General features: G+C 42.0%; 1 protein-coding gene across 1 annotated transcript; it reads right to left on the bottom strand.

Moving 5' to 3' along the window:
• Positions 1-7,411: 7,411 nt before the first annotated feature.
• Positions 7,412-16,774, bottom strand: LOC132622006 (receptor-like protein 34). Its single transcript, XM_060336513.1, has 5 exons — positions 16,605-16,774; positions 16,296-16,462; positions 16,020-16,216; positions 9,407-9,477; positions 7,412-7,589 (listed from the first exon to the last, which is right to left on the bottom strand). The coding sequence occupies exons 1-5, from the start codon at positions 16,772-16,774 to the stop codon at positions 7,412-7,414; spliced, it is 783 nt and encodes a 260-aa protein (XP_060192496.1).
• Positions 16,775-19,207: the final 2,433 nt, after the last annotated feature.

The following is a 19,207-nucleotide window of genomic DNA, read 5'->3' as shown; positions in this document are numbered from 1 at the left end:
TTAGCAATTTCGAAGTCCTTGAAAAGGACCCTAATGGTGAATTCTACTCTTGGGTCTCATGTTTGCCTCCGAGCGTTTCGTGTGGATTACGCAGGGGTGAATTAATTGAAGTGACATTAGATGTTCGTGGCAGCCGCTCGGCCAAGGGGTAGGTTACGGCTTGCCCTTCGGTAGACTCCGGTTAGTTTTCCGTATTGTTGTGTAGAAGAAACAGAGAATGCATGTATAGGAAATTGGAGATATGGGATGGAACCTTAGGATGGTATTGTTATGTGTGACTTGTTTGTTTGGGCTTGTGGCCTGTAAACTCCTTAGGTATTGATGTGGCTTTGTTGATGATCGGTGGATTTATGTAACTTGGGAGTAGCAGATGAAATCTAATTATGCCTATCGATGAGATTATTGTAGTGAATCTAAGCGCTAGCTGGGAGTATAAATGAATCACGATAGTGAATGATGTCCTAGTTAAATGGTGAGAGATGACTCGAATATAGGGTGAGATTCTTATCCTAAGCAAATATGATGATTAGAGAATGGTAATACTGTATGTTAAATGATTGACTTGATGTGTGTTGGGGCTAGCCACCCCGTTATACATGCCTGATTATTTAATTGTGTGGGCTTGATGTGTAGTTGCTACATATCGAGTTCTGTTTGTCGTCCTGATTTGGATAGAATTGACATACCGTTGCTGGTATTTATGCTCGATATATGTTGGCGTACCCACTGTCGCTACTTGACTTGATATATGTTGGCATAGCCACTGCTGGTATTATGATGTGATACGTTGTTGGCGCACCCCGTCGAGGTACTTGTGATATTGAGCTTGATCGTTGACGATTGACATATGCATTACACGCATTTGTCATATTTATCATACATGGCCGATACCCAGCGATGATCCGGTATCGTTGATTGAGTGAAACTGATTGTCACCACCATTTTAGCCTAGGTCATGCGGGCACCTACCTTTCTCACCTCGGTAGGCAAACCCTTAACTCAACATTCATAATCAATAAAGTAATAGCGGAAGAAGTAAAATGACATAAGTCTCACAATATGATATAATATAGATACGTGCAGAAGTAAATGAATCCACTCCAGTATCTAGAGCATCTAAATCCGAATACTAAGGTCTGAATAATAACACATAAATAGTCTCAACTCATGTCTTGAAAGAAAAGTAAGACATAAGCAATAGAAGAGTCTTCGAGGTCAGCAGACGCCATGCTCACCCTGAAAAACTCAAGTAGAAGCTGAAGAGTCGATCAGCCACGAGTCAGAGAGGTAGATCCGATTTGGTACTCTGCAGTCATAAAAGAATGCAACAAGTGCAGGTCAGTACAAACAACAGTACTGGTAGGCATCATCGGCCGACTAAGCATAGTTAACACAATTCACAAAATAAAGCAGATAAGCAAATAAACCGACCAACATAAGACAATATAATCATAACTAAGTATCCGTCATCACATATGTAAACATCTAAACCCCAATATAATAAGCCCGAGTACATCCGATCCAAACCAATCACCACGGGGGAATCATCACAACACAGTCACCGCAATCCAGTCATCACAACATCTCACTCAAGTCACAATGCAATACAGTGCAATAATTGTATGAATGCGATGCCATGCCATGCATATGAGGTGTACATATGTACTCCGGACGAAAATATCGACGTCTCGATAGCACAACCCAACGTGACTCGTGAAGTCTAAGTGCCACCCATCCCGGATCTTTGCCCAACAGATAGATGGGACCCTGTCTAATTGTTCACGGAGGGGGGGGGGGGGGGGTTCACCGGAACCACCCTGGGGGACCCGCGGAGTCCATGGACTAACAACGATTCCCGAATAACATCGGAATCGGCCATGCAACAACGATGCCTGAATATAACCATCGGGCATCGGCCTCATCATAATCACTCAAAAGAGTCTATCAAATATCAGTTTCACAAATCAACGATTTCGGAATTGAACCTCAGACATCGGCCTCCTTACAATCACTCAAGTAAAAGAGTTTATCAAGTGTCAGTTTCATATCAACAACGATTCCAGAATGGATCTTCGGAGATCGGCATTTTCACAATCACTCTAGTAAAAGAGTTTATCAAATATCAGTTCCACTCAATCAACGATATCGGATCATTTCGGATATCGGCCATGCATGATAAATATGAGGACTGCGTGCAATGCATATGTCAATCACCAACAAGAAAGCTCAATATCACAAGTACCTCAACAGGGTACGCCAACAATGCATCACATCACAATACCAACAGTGGGTATGCCAACATATATAAATCAAGTACCAACATGGAGTACGCCAATAATGTATTAATAATCTCAAGTACCAACAGTGGGTATACCAATAATATATCAATGTACAAATACCAACAACGGGTATGCCAATCCTAATCGAATCAGGACAACAAGCGACATTCATTATCTACCGACTACACATGGCATAAAGCCAACACAATTGAACAATCAAACACATATAACGGGGTGGCTAGTCCCAACACACATCAGGGCCCAACCTAAGGCAATATCCATCCCAACTTCACACCCGAAGGTCCACATGCTGTCTCCGACATCATAATTTGAATATGTTATTCACAATACTAAGTCTCACCAAAGGTAAACCATAACCTACCTGGACTGCCGAACCGCAACACCAACAAGTCACTCTTTTGCCTTGCCATTCCTCTGAAGCTCAGAACCAAAGTAGTCTAAGCATAATCGACTTTACATTAGAAATCATGAATAATGATACTAATATTGCTATGATATCAATTAGGTCCATTTTAACCCTAGAAATTGGGGAAACGGGCCTACAAGGGAGAAACAGGAATTTCATAGGCAAAATACCAAATTAAGTCCTAGAAGATCATAACCCAACCATTAATTATTGATTTAACTCAAGAATTAGTCTAAATTTGATTTCAAGTAAAAACCCCCAATTTGGGTATGAACCCTAATTCTCCAAATCCGAAAATCAACATTAAAAGTGAAAGATATATGATTACTAAGCTTAGATTCATCAAGTTTTATCACCAACATCATTAATTTATCATATAGGATCCTAAGGGAAAATCTCCCCAAAACCTTCTTCAAATTCCAACTCTAAGGGATTGTAAAAGGGAAAGGGGGAATTCTAAAATGATTGTGATTAAGGAAGAGTAAAGGATTGGATAAAGTTTTTCCTCCAAGAAATTCCTCAATTTGACTCCAAGAACAGTTTTCCCAAGCTCCAATATCGAGATATGAAATACAGAGGGTCTAGGACTTATTTAAGACACATTAAATGAAATATCACTGCCCGTGACCGCCACGACGGAGGAAGTGCCGCTACAGCAGTGGCGCCGCTACGGCGGCTGGGACACCGCTGCAGCGGTGAAGCCTAAATCCCACATGACCACCCCAGTAGCTATCACACCGCCATAGCGGTGCCGCTGGGGTGGCTCTGGTGCCGCCGTTGCGGGCACCAGATACCAGATTCTCCATGAGTTTTCTAAGTCTTCGATCGAAATTCTGGGTTATTCCCGAGGCTATCTGCTCACAACTCGACCACCTAAACCGATATAAAAATACACTGCGAACGCACTCGTGGTCTCAAAATTTCCAACGGAGGTCTCGTTGACCGAGTCAACCACCGGTTCCTACTCCCATTTCCCATCCAAAGTCCCGAAATGCACCAAAATGCATTGGGAACCGAACCAATTATACATACAGGTTCTAAACAGCCATGCGGACCTCTCAGAGTTGACGAAATTCCAGAAAAGGTCCATTTGCCCAAAAGTCAATCTCGAGTTAAAAGTAAGCCAATCAATGCTCGGGAATGGCGAAAGTACCAAAAGAACTAAATAAAAAAACGGGTCGTTACATCAGATAACAATTGAACCGTTGCTCATCCTCAAGCAAAGAAAGGAAAGAAAGTAGGAAAAATACCTGAATCAGTGAACAATTAGGGATATCAGCTATGCATATCGAACTCAGTCTCCCAGGTAGCCTCCTCAACAGGGCGGTGCTTCTATTACACCTTCACAGAAGCAATCTCCTTTGACCTTAATTTTCGAACCTGCCTATCTAGGATCGCGATAGGCTCATCCTTATAGATCAAATTCTCATAAAGCAATATAGAATCCCAACGGACAATGTAGGTACCATTGGCGTGGTATTTCTTCAGCATCGAAACATGAAAGATCGAATGGACTCCCGCCAAGCCTGGCGGTAATGCCAACTCGTAAGCTACATCGCCGATACAGTCCACAATCTCAAACGGACCAATGTACCTGTGGCTCAATTTTCCCATTTTACCAAACCTCATAACACCTTTCATGGGTGAAACCTTCAATAGAACCTGATCACCAATAGCAAACTTCAAATCTCGAACCTTCCGGTCCGCATACATCTTCTACAGACTCTGAGTCGCCACGAGTCTGGCCTGAATAACTCTCACTCTCTCAAGGGACTCTCTTAATAAATCCATGCTCCCAGGTCGAGCCTTGAATCCATCGAACCAACCAATCGGAGACCTACACCTCCTGCTATATAAGGCCTAAATGGAGCCATACCAATACTCAAATGATAACTGTCATTATAAGCAAACTCTACCAGGGTAAGTGTTGATCCCAATGAAAACCAAAGTCAATAACACATGCCCTTAACATGTCCTCGACCACCTAAATGGTCCGCTCGGACTGGCCATCGGTCTCGGGACGGAAAGCTGTACTAAAGTCCAATCGGGTACCCAACTCGTCATGAAATGCTCTCTGGAATCGGAAAGTGAAGATAGTACCCTGATAAGATACAACAGAAATAGGGATACCATGTAATCTCACAATATCTTGAATATACATCTTGGCTAAATTCTCCGCGATATAAGAAACCTGAACCGGAACAAAGTGAGCGGACTTAGTCAATCGATCCACTATCACCCAAATTTAATCAAACTTGCCAAGGGTCTTCGGGAGACCCGTGACAAATTCCATGGTAATCCTCTCCCACTTCCACTCAGGAATGGGCACCCTCTGAAACACCCTGTCGGGCTGCTGGTGCTCATACTTTACCTGTTGACAGTTTCCATACTTAGCCACATATTCAACTATATCTCTCTTTATACGGCACCACCAATAGTGCTGTCTCAAGTCACGGTACATCTTAGTTGCTCGCGGTTGAATAGAATAACAAGAGCTATGGGCCTCCGATAAAATCAACTAAATGAGATCACCAACTCGAGAAACGCACACGCACCCTCCAATCCTCAGAATGCCCTCAGAATCAATCATGGCCTCCTTGGCCTCACCCCTTGAAACCTTAACTCGAATCTTGCTCAATTGAGCATTCTCAAACTGATGAGCCATGATCCAATCCAATAACGATGACCTCGCCTCTATACAAGCCAAAATCCGACCTGGGGCTATGATATCATGACGGACGAAACTGTTGGCTAGAGTCTGAACCTCAATGGCCAACGGACGCTCGAAAACAACCAATCAAGCTAAATTCCCCATACTCACTACCTTGCGAATCAAGGCATCAACCACCACATTGGCCTTACCAGGGTGGTACAGAATAGAGATGTCATAGTCTTTCAGGATCTCCATCCATCGGCGCTGCCTGGAATTAAGATCTCTCTGAGTAAACACATGCTGAAGGCTACGGTGATCGGTAAAAACCTCACAATGGACACCATAAAAGTAATGCCTCCAAATCTTTAAGGCGAAGACTATGGCCAATAACTCCAAATCATGGGTAGGGTAGTTCTTCTCGTGAACTTTCAACTGACGGGAAGCATAAGCTATCACCCTACCCTCCTGCATCAACACAGTACCCAAGCACATACGGGAAGTATCACAATAGACAGCGTAGTCCTTACCTTCCATCGGTAAGGCTAGGATAGGGGTTGTGGTCAAAAGAAGCTTGAGCTTTTGAAAGCTCTCTTAACAATCATCCGTCCACTGGAAAGGAACATCCTTTTGATTCAATCTGGTAAAGGACGAAGCAATGGTAGCAAAACCCATCACAAAACTACGGTAATAACTGGCCAAACCCACAAAACTACGAATCTCAATAACGGTAGTGGGCCTCACCCAACCCCTCACAGCCTCAATCTTCTGGGGATCAACCATAATCCCCTTCTTAGACACTACGTAGCAAACAAACTATATTTCTTCAACAACCCAAGGACGGTACAAAGATGGCTCTCATGCTCCACTCTACTCTTGGAATACACCAAGATGTCATCAATAAACACAATCACAAAAGAATCAAGGAACGATGTAAAGATGCCACCCATCAACGTCATAAATGTAGCTGGGGCATTGGTATGCCCGAAAGATATAACTAGAAACTCATAGTGGCCATATCTCGTCCGAAATGCTATCTTCAAAATATCTTCCGCCCTAATCTTCAACTGGTGATAGCCGGAATACAAATCAATCTTAGAAAACACCGAAGCACCCTGAAGTTGGTCAAACAGGTCATCAATATGAGGCATAGGGCAATTGTTCTGAATAGTGACCTTGTTCAACTCGCGGTAATCAATACATATTCTTATGGTCCTATCCTTATTTTTCACAAATAACACTGGGGCACCCCAAGGGGAGACGCTTGGTCTAATGAAACCCTTGCTCAGTAAATCTAGCAATTATTCCTTAAGCTCCCTCAACTCGGCAAGTGCCATCCGATACGGTGGGATGAAAATAAGGCGAGTGCCCGGGTCCATGTCAATACATATAATAATGTCTCAATCGGGTGGCATACTCGGCAAATCCGACGGAAACACCTTCGCGAAATCGCTCACAACAGGGATAGACTCAAGGGGTGGAGATGCAACAGTCGTATCACGTACATGCGCTAAATATGCTAGAAACCCCTTACTTACTCACTTTTTCGACTTTCTTCGCCCGAAGAAAGAAAATGATCTTCTTCAGAGCGGGACTAGGAGTACCTCTCCAATCAATCCTAGGAATGCCCAGCATAGCTAAAGTGACTGTCTTCGCGTGACAGTCCAAGATCACATGGTAAGGATAAAGCCAGGACATACCCAATATAATATCAAAGTCCACCATATCAATAATCATCAAATCTACCCAAGTGTCGTACCCCATAAAAGTAACCAAACAAGATCGGTAGACTCGATCGACAACCACAGAATCTTTGACTGGAGTAGACACATGAATAGATATATCTATGCTATCACATGGAAAATCCCAACCAACGGCATGAAATGTAGATACATATGAATAAGTGGATCAAGGATTAAATAACACGTACGTTTCTCTACAACGGACAGAAATGGTACCTGAGATCACGGCATCTGAGGCCTCTGCCTCGGGCCTACCAGGAAATGAGTAACAATGGGCTCTACCATGCCCGATCTGGGACCCACCTCTCGAACTCTAAGTACCACCTTTAGCTGGCTGGGACCCACCTCTAGAACCATGGGAAGTATCGCGGCTTGACTGAGCACTGCCTCTCTGATAAGTCCTACCTCCACCACCAGATGATACAGGAGTCCTCGGTGGCGGATAATCCCGCCTAGGTCGGGGACACCTCCTGGCAACATGCCTAACCTCTCTGTAAGAGAAACAAGTAAGAGGAGTCGAATGCTGAAACACGGAGACTGAAGACCCGGATGAAGCAGCTCTGTCCACTGGTCTGGAGAACGAACTCTCGGGAGCTCTATGCCTAGGCGGCTTACTAGAGGTATCCGGTAATACTGAATGCACGGGTCGACAGGAATAGGGCTGGGGTTGCCTAAAAAATTGACCGGTGCCCCTCGCACCAGAACCCCAAAAACTACCAGACTGACGTGGCCTCTTGTCACCACCACAGGTACGGGCCTTGGCGCCCTTAACCATAGAAGCATGCTCAATAATGGACTGGAAGAAAGCCCTCATAGACTCCTTCTGAAGATAAGGAATCTGTAGAGAGCCCACTAGTCCTCCCACAAAGTGTTTGATCCTATTGACCTCGGTAGGAATCAACGGAGTAGAGTATCGGGCTAAATAGAGGAAACGGGTCACATAAGACTCCAAGGACATGCCCCTCTGCTCAAGGTGTAAAAACTTCTCCCTACGAGCCTCTCTCAAGGACCGGGGCACATACTTCTCAAGGAAGGCCCGGTAGAACTGAGTCCAAGTCAATGGAGAAGAACCCTTAGGTCTGTACGCCACGAAATACCTCCACCACGCCTTCGTGTCGCTGCAAAACTGGTAGGACACATAATCAACGCCGTGGGTCTCCACTATACCCATATGGTGCAGCAGCTCATGCATATCAAGAATAAACTCATAGGAATCCTCAGACGAAGTACTAGAAAGCCTAGGTGGGTCTAACTTCCTGAACCTCCCCACCAGGTCCAGGTCAGCAGCAGTCATAATGGCACCATCCATGGGCCTAATATCCTCCCCAGGGGGGGTACAGCATCAATGCGGGGAGCTATAGCAACGGCGGGATGTGCTACCCGTATAGTCCCTGCTCAAGGGTCTGCGCCCCAAATCTAGTCTGTGAACCTTCGCCGAGTGTAGCGACACCGATGGCTGCCTGCTGGGCATCAAGGTGAAGTAAAATGCTGGCCATAGTGTCATGTACGGCCTGGTCAGAAGTAACCTCTGGATGTGTCCGTGCTGGGACCATACCATCCTCTGCGGTCTGATCTCTACCCGGCTGATGCTCGAGCTCAGGTGATGGAGACCTTTCTCATCGCTGGCCCCCTACGAAAGCTCTGCCCCAGGCTGGGGCAGCCCCGCAGCCTCTCGCCTTGTCGCATCCCCCGACTGTAGCGCACCCTCGAGTGCCAGCTGTAGCTATAGGCTCTGACACCTGATCTCGAGCCACAATAGCTCGAGTCCTCACTATCTGTGAGAGAAGAGATAAGTGTCAGATACCAATTTGGTCTTTTCAGATACCAATTTGAATAAAGTAGCACGATGGAAAGAAAGAAGGTGAGATTTCCTAAATGTCCCATAGCCTCCAGCAGATAAGTACGGAGTTCATCGTACCGATCTACGAGATTCTACTAGACACACTCTTGTATTAAAGATCGGGTAACCTAGGGCTCTGATACTAACTTGTCACGACCAATTTTAGCATAGGTCATGCAGGCACCTACCTTTTTCACCTCGATAGGCGAACCCTTAACTCAACATTCACAATCAATTAAGTAATAGCGGAAGAAGTAAAATGACTTAAGTCTCACAATATGATAAAATATAGATAAGTGCGGAAGTAAAGGAATCCACCCCAGTATCTGATCTGGTCATACAAGATCATCTAAATCCGAATACTAAGGTCTGAATAATAATACATAAATAGTCTCAACTCATGCCTTGAAAGAAAAGTAGGACATAAGCAATAGAAGAGTTTTTGAGTTCAGCGGACGTCATGCTCACCCTGGAAAACTCAAGTAGAAGCTGAGGAGTCGATCAACCACGAGACAGAGAGGTAGATTTGATCTGGTACTCTGCATTCATAAAAGAATACAGCAAGTGCAGGTAAGTACAAATAACAATACTGGTACGTATCATCAGCCGACTAAGCATAATTAACACAATTCAGAAAATAAAGCAGATAAGCAAATAAACCAACCAACATGAGACAATATAATCATAACCAAGTATCCGTCATCATATATGTAAACATCTAAACCCCAATATAATATGTCTGAGTACATCCGATCCGAATCAATCACCACGGGGGAATCATCACAATTTGATCATCATAACACAGTCACCACAATCCAGTCATCACAATATCTCACTTAAGTCACAATGCAATGCAGTGCAATAATGGTATGAATGCGATTCCATGACATGCTAATGAGGTGTACATATGTACTTGTAGCACAACCCAGCGTGACTCGCGAAGTCTTAAGTGACCCCGTCCCGGATCATTGCCCAACAGGCAGACGGGACCCTGGCTAATTGCTCACAGGGGGAGTCTCATCTGAACCACCCTGGGGGACCCGTAGAGTCCATGCACTAACAACAATTTCGAAATAACACCGGAATCGGCCACGCAACAATGATGCCCGAATATAACTATCTAGCCTCGGCCTCCTCACAATCACTCAAAAGAGCCTGTCAAATATCAGTTTCACAAATCAACGATTCCGAAATAGAACCCCGGACATCGGCCTCCTCACAATCACTCAAGTAAAAGAGTTTATCAAGTGTCAGTTTCATATCAACAAAGTTTCCGAAATGGATCTTCGGACATCGACCTTTTCACAATCACTCAAGTATAAGAGTTTATCAAATATCAGTTCCACTCAATCAACGATGCTGGATCATCCCGAATATCGGCCATGCATGATAAATATGAGGAATGCGTGCAATGCATATGTCAATCATCAAAAAGCAAGCTCAATATCACAAGTACCTCAACAGGGTACGCCAACAATGCATCACATCACAATACCAACAGTGGGTATGCCAACATATATAAATCAAGTACCAACAGGGGGTACGCCAATAACGTATCAATAATCTCAAGTACCAACAGTGGGCACGCCAATAATATATCAACGTACAAATACCAACAATAGGTATACCAATCTTATCTAAATCAGGACAATCAACGACATTCGTTATCTACCGACTACACATGGCATAAAACCAACACAATTGAATAATCAAACACATATAATGGGGTGGCTAGTCCCAACACACATCAGGGCCCAACCTAAGGCAATATCCATCCCAACTTCACACCTGAAGGTTCACATGCTGTCTCAGACATCATAATCTAAATATGTGATTCACTATATGAAATCTCACCAAAGGTAAACTATAACCTACATGGACTGCCGAACCGCAACACCAACAAGTCACTCTTTTGCCTTACCCTTCCTCTGAAGCAAAAAACCAAAGTAGTCTAAGCATAATCGAACTCTATATTAGAAATCATGAAGAATGATACTAATATTGCTATGATATCAATTAGGTCTATTTTAACCCTAGAAATTGGGGAAACGGGCCTACAAGGGCAAAACGGAAATTTCATAGGAAAAATACCAAATTAAGTCCTACATGATCATAACCCAACCATTGTTTTATTGATTTAACTCAAGAATTGGTCTAAATATGATTTTAAGTAAAAACCCCCAATTTTGGTATGAACCCTAATTCTTTAAATTCGAAACTCAATGTTAAAAGTGAAAGATATATGATTACTAAGCTTAGATTCATCAAGTTTTATCATCAACATCATCAATTTATCATATAGGATCCTAAGGGAAAATCTCTCAAAACCCTTCTTCAAATTCCAACTCTAAGGGATTGTAAAAGGGAAAAGGAGATTTCTAAGATGATCGTGATTAAGGAAGAGTAAAGGATTGGACAAAGTTTTACCTCCAAGAAATTCCTCAATTTGACTCCAAGAACAGCTTTCCCAAGCTCCAATATCGAGATATGAAAGTAAGAGGTTCTAGGACTTATTTAAGACACATTAAATGAAATAGCACTGCCCGTAACCGCCACGGCGGAGGAAGTACCGCTATAGCGGAGCTGCTACGGCGGCTGGGACACTGCTGCAGCGGTGAAGCCTAAATCCCATATGACCGCCCCAGTAGCCATCACACCGCCATAGCGGTGCCGCCGTTGCGGGCACCAGATACCAGATTCTCCATGAATTTTCTAAGTCTTTGATCAAAATTCTGGGTTATTCGCGAGGCCATCTGCTCACAACTCGACAACCTAAACCGATAAAAAATACGCTGAGAACGCACTCGTGGTCTCGAAATTTCCAACGGAGGTTTCGTTGACCGAGGCAACCATCGGTGCCTACTCCTATTTCCCACCCAAAGTCTTGAAATGCACTAAAATACATTGGGAACCGAACCAATTATACATATAGGTTCTAAACAACCATGCGAGCCTTTCGGAGTTAACGAAACTCCGAAAAAGGTCCATTTGTCCAAAAGTCAATCTCGGGTCAAAAGTGAGCCAATTAATGCTCGGGAACGACGAAAGTATCGAAAGAACTATAACGACCAAATGGGTCATTACATTGATAGTTTGATAAATTCTTTTACTTGAGTGATTATGAAAAGGCCCCGAAGATCCGTTCCGAAATTGTTGATTTATGAAACTGATACTTAATGAACTCTTTTACTTGAGTGATCGTGAGAAGGCCGATGTTCGAGGTTCAATTTCGGAATTGTTGATTTGTGAAATTGATATTTGACAAACTCTTTTGAGTGATTGTGAGGAGACCGATGTCCGATGGTTATATTCAGGCATCGTTATTGCATGGCTGATTCTGATATTATCCCGAAATCATTATTAGTGCATGGAATCCGCAGGTCCCCCCAGGGTGGTGCCAGTGAGACCCCCCCTGTGAGCAATTAGCTAGGGTCCCGTCTGTCTGTTGGGCAAAGATTCGGGACGGGTGGCACTTAGACTTCGCGAGTCAAGCTGGGTTATGCTATCGAGACAATGATATTTTCATCCGGAGTATATGTGTACACCTCATTGCATGGCATGGCATCGCATTCCTACCATTATTGCATTGCATTGCATTATGACTTGAACGAGATGTTGTGATAATTGTATTGTGATGATTCTGTTGTGATGTTTGGTTCTTGATGATTCTGTTATGATGATCGTATTGTGATAATTTTATCGTGGTGGTTGGATTAGGTCGGATATACTCAAAATATCCTATTGGGGTTAGATGCTATACATAGGCAATGACGAACGTTTGGACTCTATGATTGTGAATTATATTATTGACTTGTGCCTATTAAATTAACCTATAACTAGTAGTAAATTGTTAAGCAAAGCAGGATAAAAAGGTGTCTTAACAATGAGCTCGCTCCTAAAACAAGAACGAGCGACTTGGGAATTGCAAAGATGTTGAGAATCTGTATAGGTGTTTGGCCAACTTATAATTCATTAAAGAGTAGTTGTGACTTATGTTAGATTGACGTTATGATCTATTGTTTTTGGATATATGATCAGATTCAGTGATTATCATCATTATTCATGAATTCTTTACCAATATGTACTACTAACCATTGTCGTCCTATGATACTTACTCAGTACGCGTGTTTTGTACTGATATTGCACTTGCTACACCCTTTTTATGGTATAGATTGTTTCAGGTATTTGTTTGATGTGAAGAGAAACTCAGGGTGCCTATCCGGAAGGCCTTCTCCCATTTCATTCGGGACAGATGATGCGTCGTAGAATGTAATGGTAATCTGAGTCAATAGTCGCTCTTGTACTAGTCTAGACTAGGTCATGGGAAGTCGTATCGAGTCTGTAAATCGGTGTTGTTGTAAACCTGTACACCTTATGTTATAGAATATTTATAAATGGTTTTCCGCTATATTTCTTACTTACCAAATGTTTTTAATGAGATGTTGTGTGGTTGAACATAGGTATAAATAAGAGGGTTCGCCTACCAAGGTGGGAAGGTAGGTGCCCGCACGAACCCGAAATTGGGTCATGACAATTTGGTATTTTGCCTGCGAATTTCCGTTTTGCCCTTGTGGGCCCGTTTACCCAATTTCTAGGGTTAAACTGGACCTAATTGTTATCATAGCAACATTAGTATCATTCTTCATGATTTCTAATATAGAATTCGATTATGCTTAGACTACTTTGGGTTTTGAGCTTCAGAAGAGTGACTTGTTGGTGTTGTAGTTTGGCAGTCCAGGTAAGCTATGGTTTACCTTTGGTGAGACTTTGTATAGTGAATCACATATTTAGATTATGATGTCGGAGACAACATGTGAACTTTCGAGTATGAAGTCGGGATGGATATTGCCTTAGGTTGGGCCCTGATGTGTGTTGGGACTAGACACCCCATTATTTGTGCTTTGATTGTTCAATTGTGTTAGTTGATGCCATGTGTAGTTGGTAGATATCGAATTTTGTTTGTCGTCTAGATTTGGATTAATTAACATACCATGTTGGTATTTATACCCAGATATGTTGTTGGCGTACCCACTGTTGGTACTTGACTTATTGATATATATTGGCATACCCACCGTTGGTATTATGATGTGATACGTTGGTTGCATACCTCGTTGAGGTACTTGTGATATTGAACTTGATTGTTAATGATTGACATATGCATTGCATGCATTTTCTCATATTTATCATGCATGACCGATACCCGGTGATGATTCGGCATCGTTGATTGAGCGAAACTGATATTTTGATGAACTCTTTTACTTGAGTGATTGTGAGAAGGCCGATGTCCGAGGTTCGATTCTGGAATCGTTGATTGTATGAAACTGATATTGATAGACTTTTTTACTTGAGTGACTGTGAGATGGATGATGATCTATTCCGGCATCATTATTGCATGGCCGATTTCGATGTTTTTCCGGAATCGTTGTTAGTGCATGGACTCCGCGGGTCTTCCAGGGTGGTGCCGGTGAGATTCCCCCTGTGAGCAATTAGCCAGGGTCCTGTCTGTCTGTTGGGCAAAGATTCAGGATGGGTGGCACTTAGACTTCGCGAGTCACGCTGGGTTGTGATACCGAGACGTCGATATTTCCATCTGGAGTATATGTGTACACCTAATTTGCATGGCACAACATCGCATTCATACCATTATTGCACTGCATTATATTATGACTTGATTGAGATGTTGTGATGATTAGATTGTGATGATTCTGTTATGATGATGGATCGTGAGGATTCTAATGTGGTGATTGGATTGGATCGGATACGTTTGGACTTGACAGATTTGGGTTTAGATGCTTTACGTAGGCGGTGATGGATATCTGGTTGTGACTATATTGTCTTATACTTGCTAGATTCCTTGTTTATCTGCTTTATCTTCTGAATTGTGTTGACTATACTTAGTGCCGATGATGCCTACCAGTACTGTTGATTGTATTGGCCTGCACTTGCTGCATTCTTTTATGAATGCAGAGTATCAGGTCAGATCTACTTTTCTGACCCGTGGCTGATCGACTCTTCAGCTTCCACTCGAGTTTTTCAGGGTAAGCATAGCGTCCGCTGACCTTAAAGACTCTTCTATTTCATGTCTTACTTTATTTCAGAGACATAGACGTTATGTATTAGTACTTCCAGATTATATTATTCTCCTTAGATGCTATTGTATTATTTAGACTAGACCCTGGGGGTATTTACTGTCTTTCGCACTTTTTGCTACTATCTATTTATATATATCGTGAGACTTACGTATCTGTTATTTTCGCTACTTAACTTTCTTCAATTTATGTATTAGTTCATTGTTGGGATAAGGGTTCGCTTACCGAGATGGGAAGGTAAGTGCCCGCACGGCCTTGGCTAAATGGGTCGTGACACTTCTCTTCTGTGCCCTTCTCATTTTCTTAGGAAAAGCGCCTTCAAGAAATTCCACTAACCATTTTGGCTTACGAACTTTAAACAGGAGGCTCCACACAACAGTTCCAACAACTAGTCCACAACTATAGCCTATGACTACTGATTCCCATGTAAATCCACTAAAAACATATGACTCGTTTTTCTTCTTCTTCTTCTTCTTCTTCTTCTTCTTCTTCTTCTTCTTCTTCTTCTTACTCATTCCACATTGCTTTGACAAAGGAGGACCATATAAATCAAGGTTGCCACCATACAAATTATTTTCAAATGTGTTGAATTATTGAACTCGAGGAATGCATCCAACGAGATGATTCTGAGAGAGGTTTAAGAATTCCAGAAATGTTAGACTTGTCAATTCCTGCGAAATCTTTCTGGTGAGCTGATTCCAAGAGAGATCTAACGCTTCAAGCATATTCAATCGTCCCAGTTCCATTGGAATATCACCTCTGAGATTGTTATAGGATAAATTGAGTAGCCAAAAGTAGCCAAAGTGAGCCAGGATCCATTAGTGCTTTCGGAATCACACTTTCCAAATGGTTGCTTGAGAGATCTATGGTTGTCATGATTGTGTTGATTCTTTCTAGCTCAATATCCTGGCCTTTGATCACCAACCTCACTGAATCTTTGTACACTGCCTAAGAGAAGTCATGAACTGGTGTCTCCATATATTCGAAGTCACCTTTGTGTGTGCCTTTTTTGTCATTACATTGAAGTTTCTCAAAACTTCTGCAGGCTGTGAGCCACTGAACTCATTATGAGAGAGATCGAAAATCCGCAACTTGGGAAAGCAAAACTTCTGCCTTGTACTTATAGGTCCATGGAACTTGTTCGACTTTAATATAAGAACTTGCAGCTCTTCAAGATTTCCCTGCCAAGCTGGAATTGTGTCATTTATCAGTTTCTAGACCAGTACAATTGAGCAACAACATAGGGACAGATCCTTCAAAATGATTACCATTCAAGACAATGGTTCTCAATGAAGTGCTCTGCACATATAATGGTGGAAGACTTCCAGTAAAACTATTTCTTCTCAAGTCTAGCACCGATAGCTTGACCATGTTGCCCAAGCAATTTGGAACAGAATCACTGAAGTTGTTGTGGGATAAATCTAGAAAGGTAAGGCTGCTCATGTTACAAATAGATGAAGGTAGTGGGCCCTAAAGGAAATTAAATTTAAGATCAAGATATTGTAGATTAGGGTAATGAAGTTGTTCTGTGTCCTGTAAGCGAATTTTATGAAAGGTTTAGGTACCACAATGAGTACCTCATGCCACTAAACCGCTTAGGGATTTGACCATCAATCTTATTGTTAGAAAGATCCAAGAACTCAAGCATTTCTAAATTTCTCAAGAAGTGTGTAAAAGCCTTTAGTTCACAAGATGATAAGAACAACAATTCTAGGCTAGGAACAGTGTTATTTATTCCCACATCCATGTTATTGGATGAAAGGTCAAGGATGATTTAGTTAATGAGATTCTCAAGTGATTGAATAAAAGGACCACTGAATTGATTATGACTTAAATGCAAAAACTCTAACGTTGGGTTTGTTTTGAGCTCATCAACCACTCTACTAAATTGATTATGATGGAGCTCCAACTCATTTAAAGAAGGGAGGCTAAACATCTAAGAGGGTATTGTGCCATTCAGTGAGTTGTCAGACAAATACAGATAAGTTAGCTTTTGAAGCATGCTCACATTGCTAGGCAGTGGGCCAGATAGGGAATTACTCCACAAGTCTAACCATTGAAGATTTTTCAAGCTTAGAATTGAAGAAGGAAATATACCGATGAAGCTATTATCTGAAAGAAATAAGCTGTCAAGACGTGTCAAGCCATAATTGAGGAGGGAAATGGACTGATGAAGTTGTTTTTAGAAAGATCTAATTGAGCTAGTTCTTGGAGGTTACAGAAAACATTAGGAATTTTAACTCTAAGGAAGCTGTTAGATGAAAGATCTAAATATTGGAGCTGCTTCAAATTAGAGATTATGGAAGGAATATGGCAGTGAAATGATTATTACCTAAATGTACACCCTAATTTGGGTCAGGTTGCCAATGGAATTAGGAATCTGGCCACTGAAATTATTATTACATAAATATAAGGACTCCCTAATTTGGGTTAGGTTGCCAATGGAATAAGGAATCTGGCCAGTGAAATGATTATTACCTAAACCTAACTCCCTAAGTTGGGTTAGGTTTTCAATGGAATCAGGAATTGGACCAGAGAAGTCACATGCATAGAGGTTCAAGCAATTCAAGGACTTCAAGGTGCCAATTGAATTAGGCAGCTTACAAGAAATGTGTCACGACCCGACTAGGGCCATGACGGGTACCCGTAGCTATGCTACCGAGCACCACCTATCATACTTGCCATCAAACTCAACCTGGATACATATTATTCTCAACACGAAACTTATCATAAGAAGACCACATTTACAAAACATAAATATATATATACATCAGCCCACAAGGCTACCAAAAATTATATACAAAATATACACTGGTGTGTTCATGAGACATCTAGTACCCATGCATACGCATCTACGAGCCTCTACTAGAGTACTGAGACACAACGACGGGAAAGGACCCCGTCATACCCAACTATGTACACAAAAGAATACATCAATAACTGGCACCTCCGGAGTAGTGGAGTGCTCCTGTATAGCTGTTGATAGACTCCTAGGAATCAGTACCACATTCCTGCCTACCTGTGGGCAAGAACACAGTGTCCATAAACGAAAAGTACGTCAGTACGCATAATGTACTAAGTATGTAAGACATATATGATAACATGATAAGGAAATATAAAAAACATAAGAAGAAAGTATCACTACAACTGCTTGTCTCTTGAGGAGGAATCATGCATACTCATTTTTATCTTTAAAACATATCATATATACATACATAAGTTGTCTAAATCAATAACATCATTAGCCCGCATCCAGGCCTCCCATGTTCGGGGTAATCATATCACGCCGTCCACTAGTGGTGTCTGCCCATGCCATATAGACATGGTGTAGTAAGCCGCATGCCTTAGCGGTGCTGCCCGGCTATCTAGACAAGGTGTAAGCGTCATATCATCACTATATTCCTACCACGAAACATGTATAAGAGCTCAAGTAAGAACCGTAACTCTATCGGAGTGACGTAAGGTTGGGAACCTCCGATTACATTATGGAATAATCTCACTATCATTGTCATTGTCATAGAACGTATCTCATTTCTATCTCATAAGGAGCTCTTGAGAACCTTTAATTTTCACCTTCGAGGATGTAAGAAGATCATAGGAGTATAGGGGGAAAATCACAATACAAGAGTCATGCCTTTGAAAGAAGGGGCTAGCCTTACATACCTTTACGTCTCTCTAAGTTTGCTGATTAAACTCTTCCTTCCAAGTTCGCTATTCTACCTTCAAGAGAATTCGTACTAAGATTAGATAACGGGAAACATACTTGAAGTTCAGCCAAGACGACTAAGGGTTAACGAAAATTGGGCAGCACTTCCTTTGTTTCTATCACTTTCCCCATATAATATAACAACTCCCAAACATCAATAACAACATTCACAATATCATAATCAATGACTTTGTTAAGCTAGACATTATTCAATTCTCAAGATTCCCTCACAAAGTCATCCATAACCATAGTTATCACCCAACATCGTATTCATTCACATATAATGCTTCTTCAATACTCTTAATATCATTCACAACAAGATTACACTCATTTCATGCTAAGAATCATGACTCCAATCAATTTACTACTCAAAATACCATTATTACCATAATTGAGCTCATATTATACCTCCTTCTCTAATCCAAGTCTTTCAACCACTCAATACCTTTAATAGCATGAAACAAGTGTAAAACT

Source organism: Lycium barbarum, chromosome 12, assembly GCF_019175385.1.
Source record: "Lycium barbarum isolate Lr01 chromosome 12, ASM1917538v2, whole genome shotgun sequence".
Lineage (NCBI taxonomy): Eukaryota > Viridiplantae > Streptophyta > Magnoliopsida > Solanales > Solanaceae > Lycium > Lycium barbarum.
The sequence above is the reverse complement of the archived record's forward strand: the minus strand, read 5'-3'. Positions and strand labels throughout refer to the sequence as shown.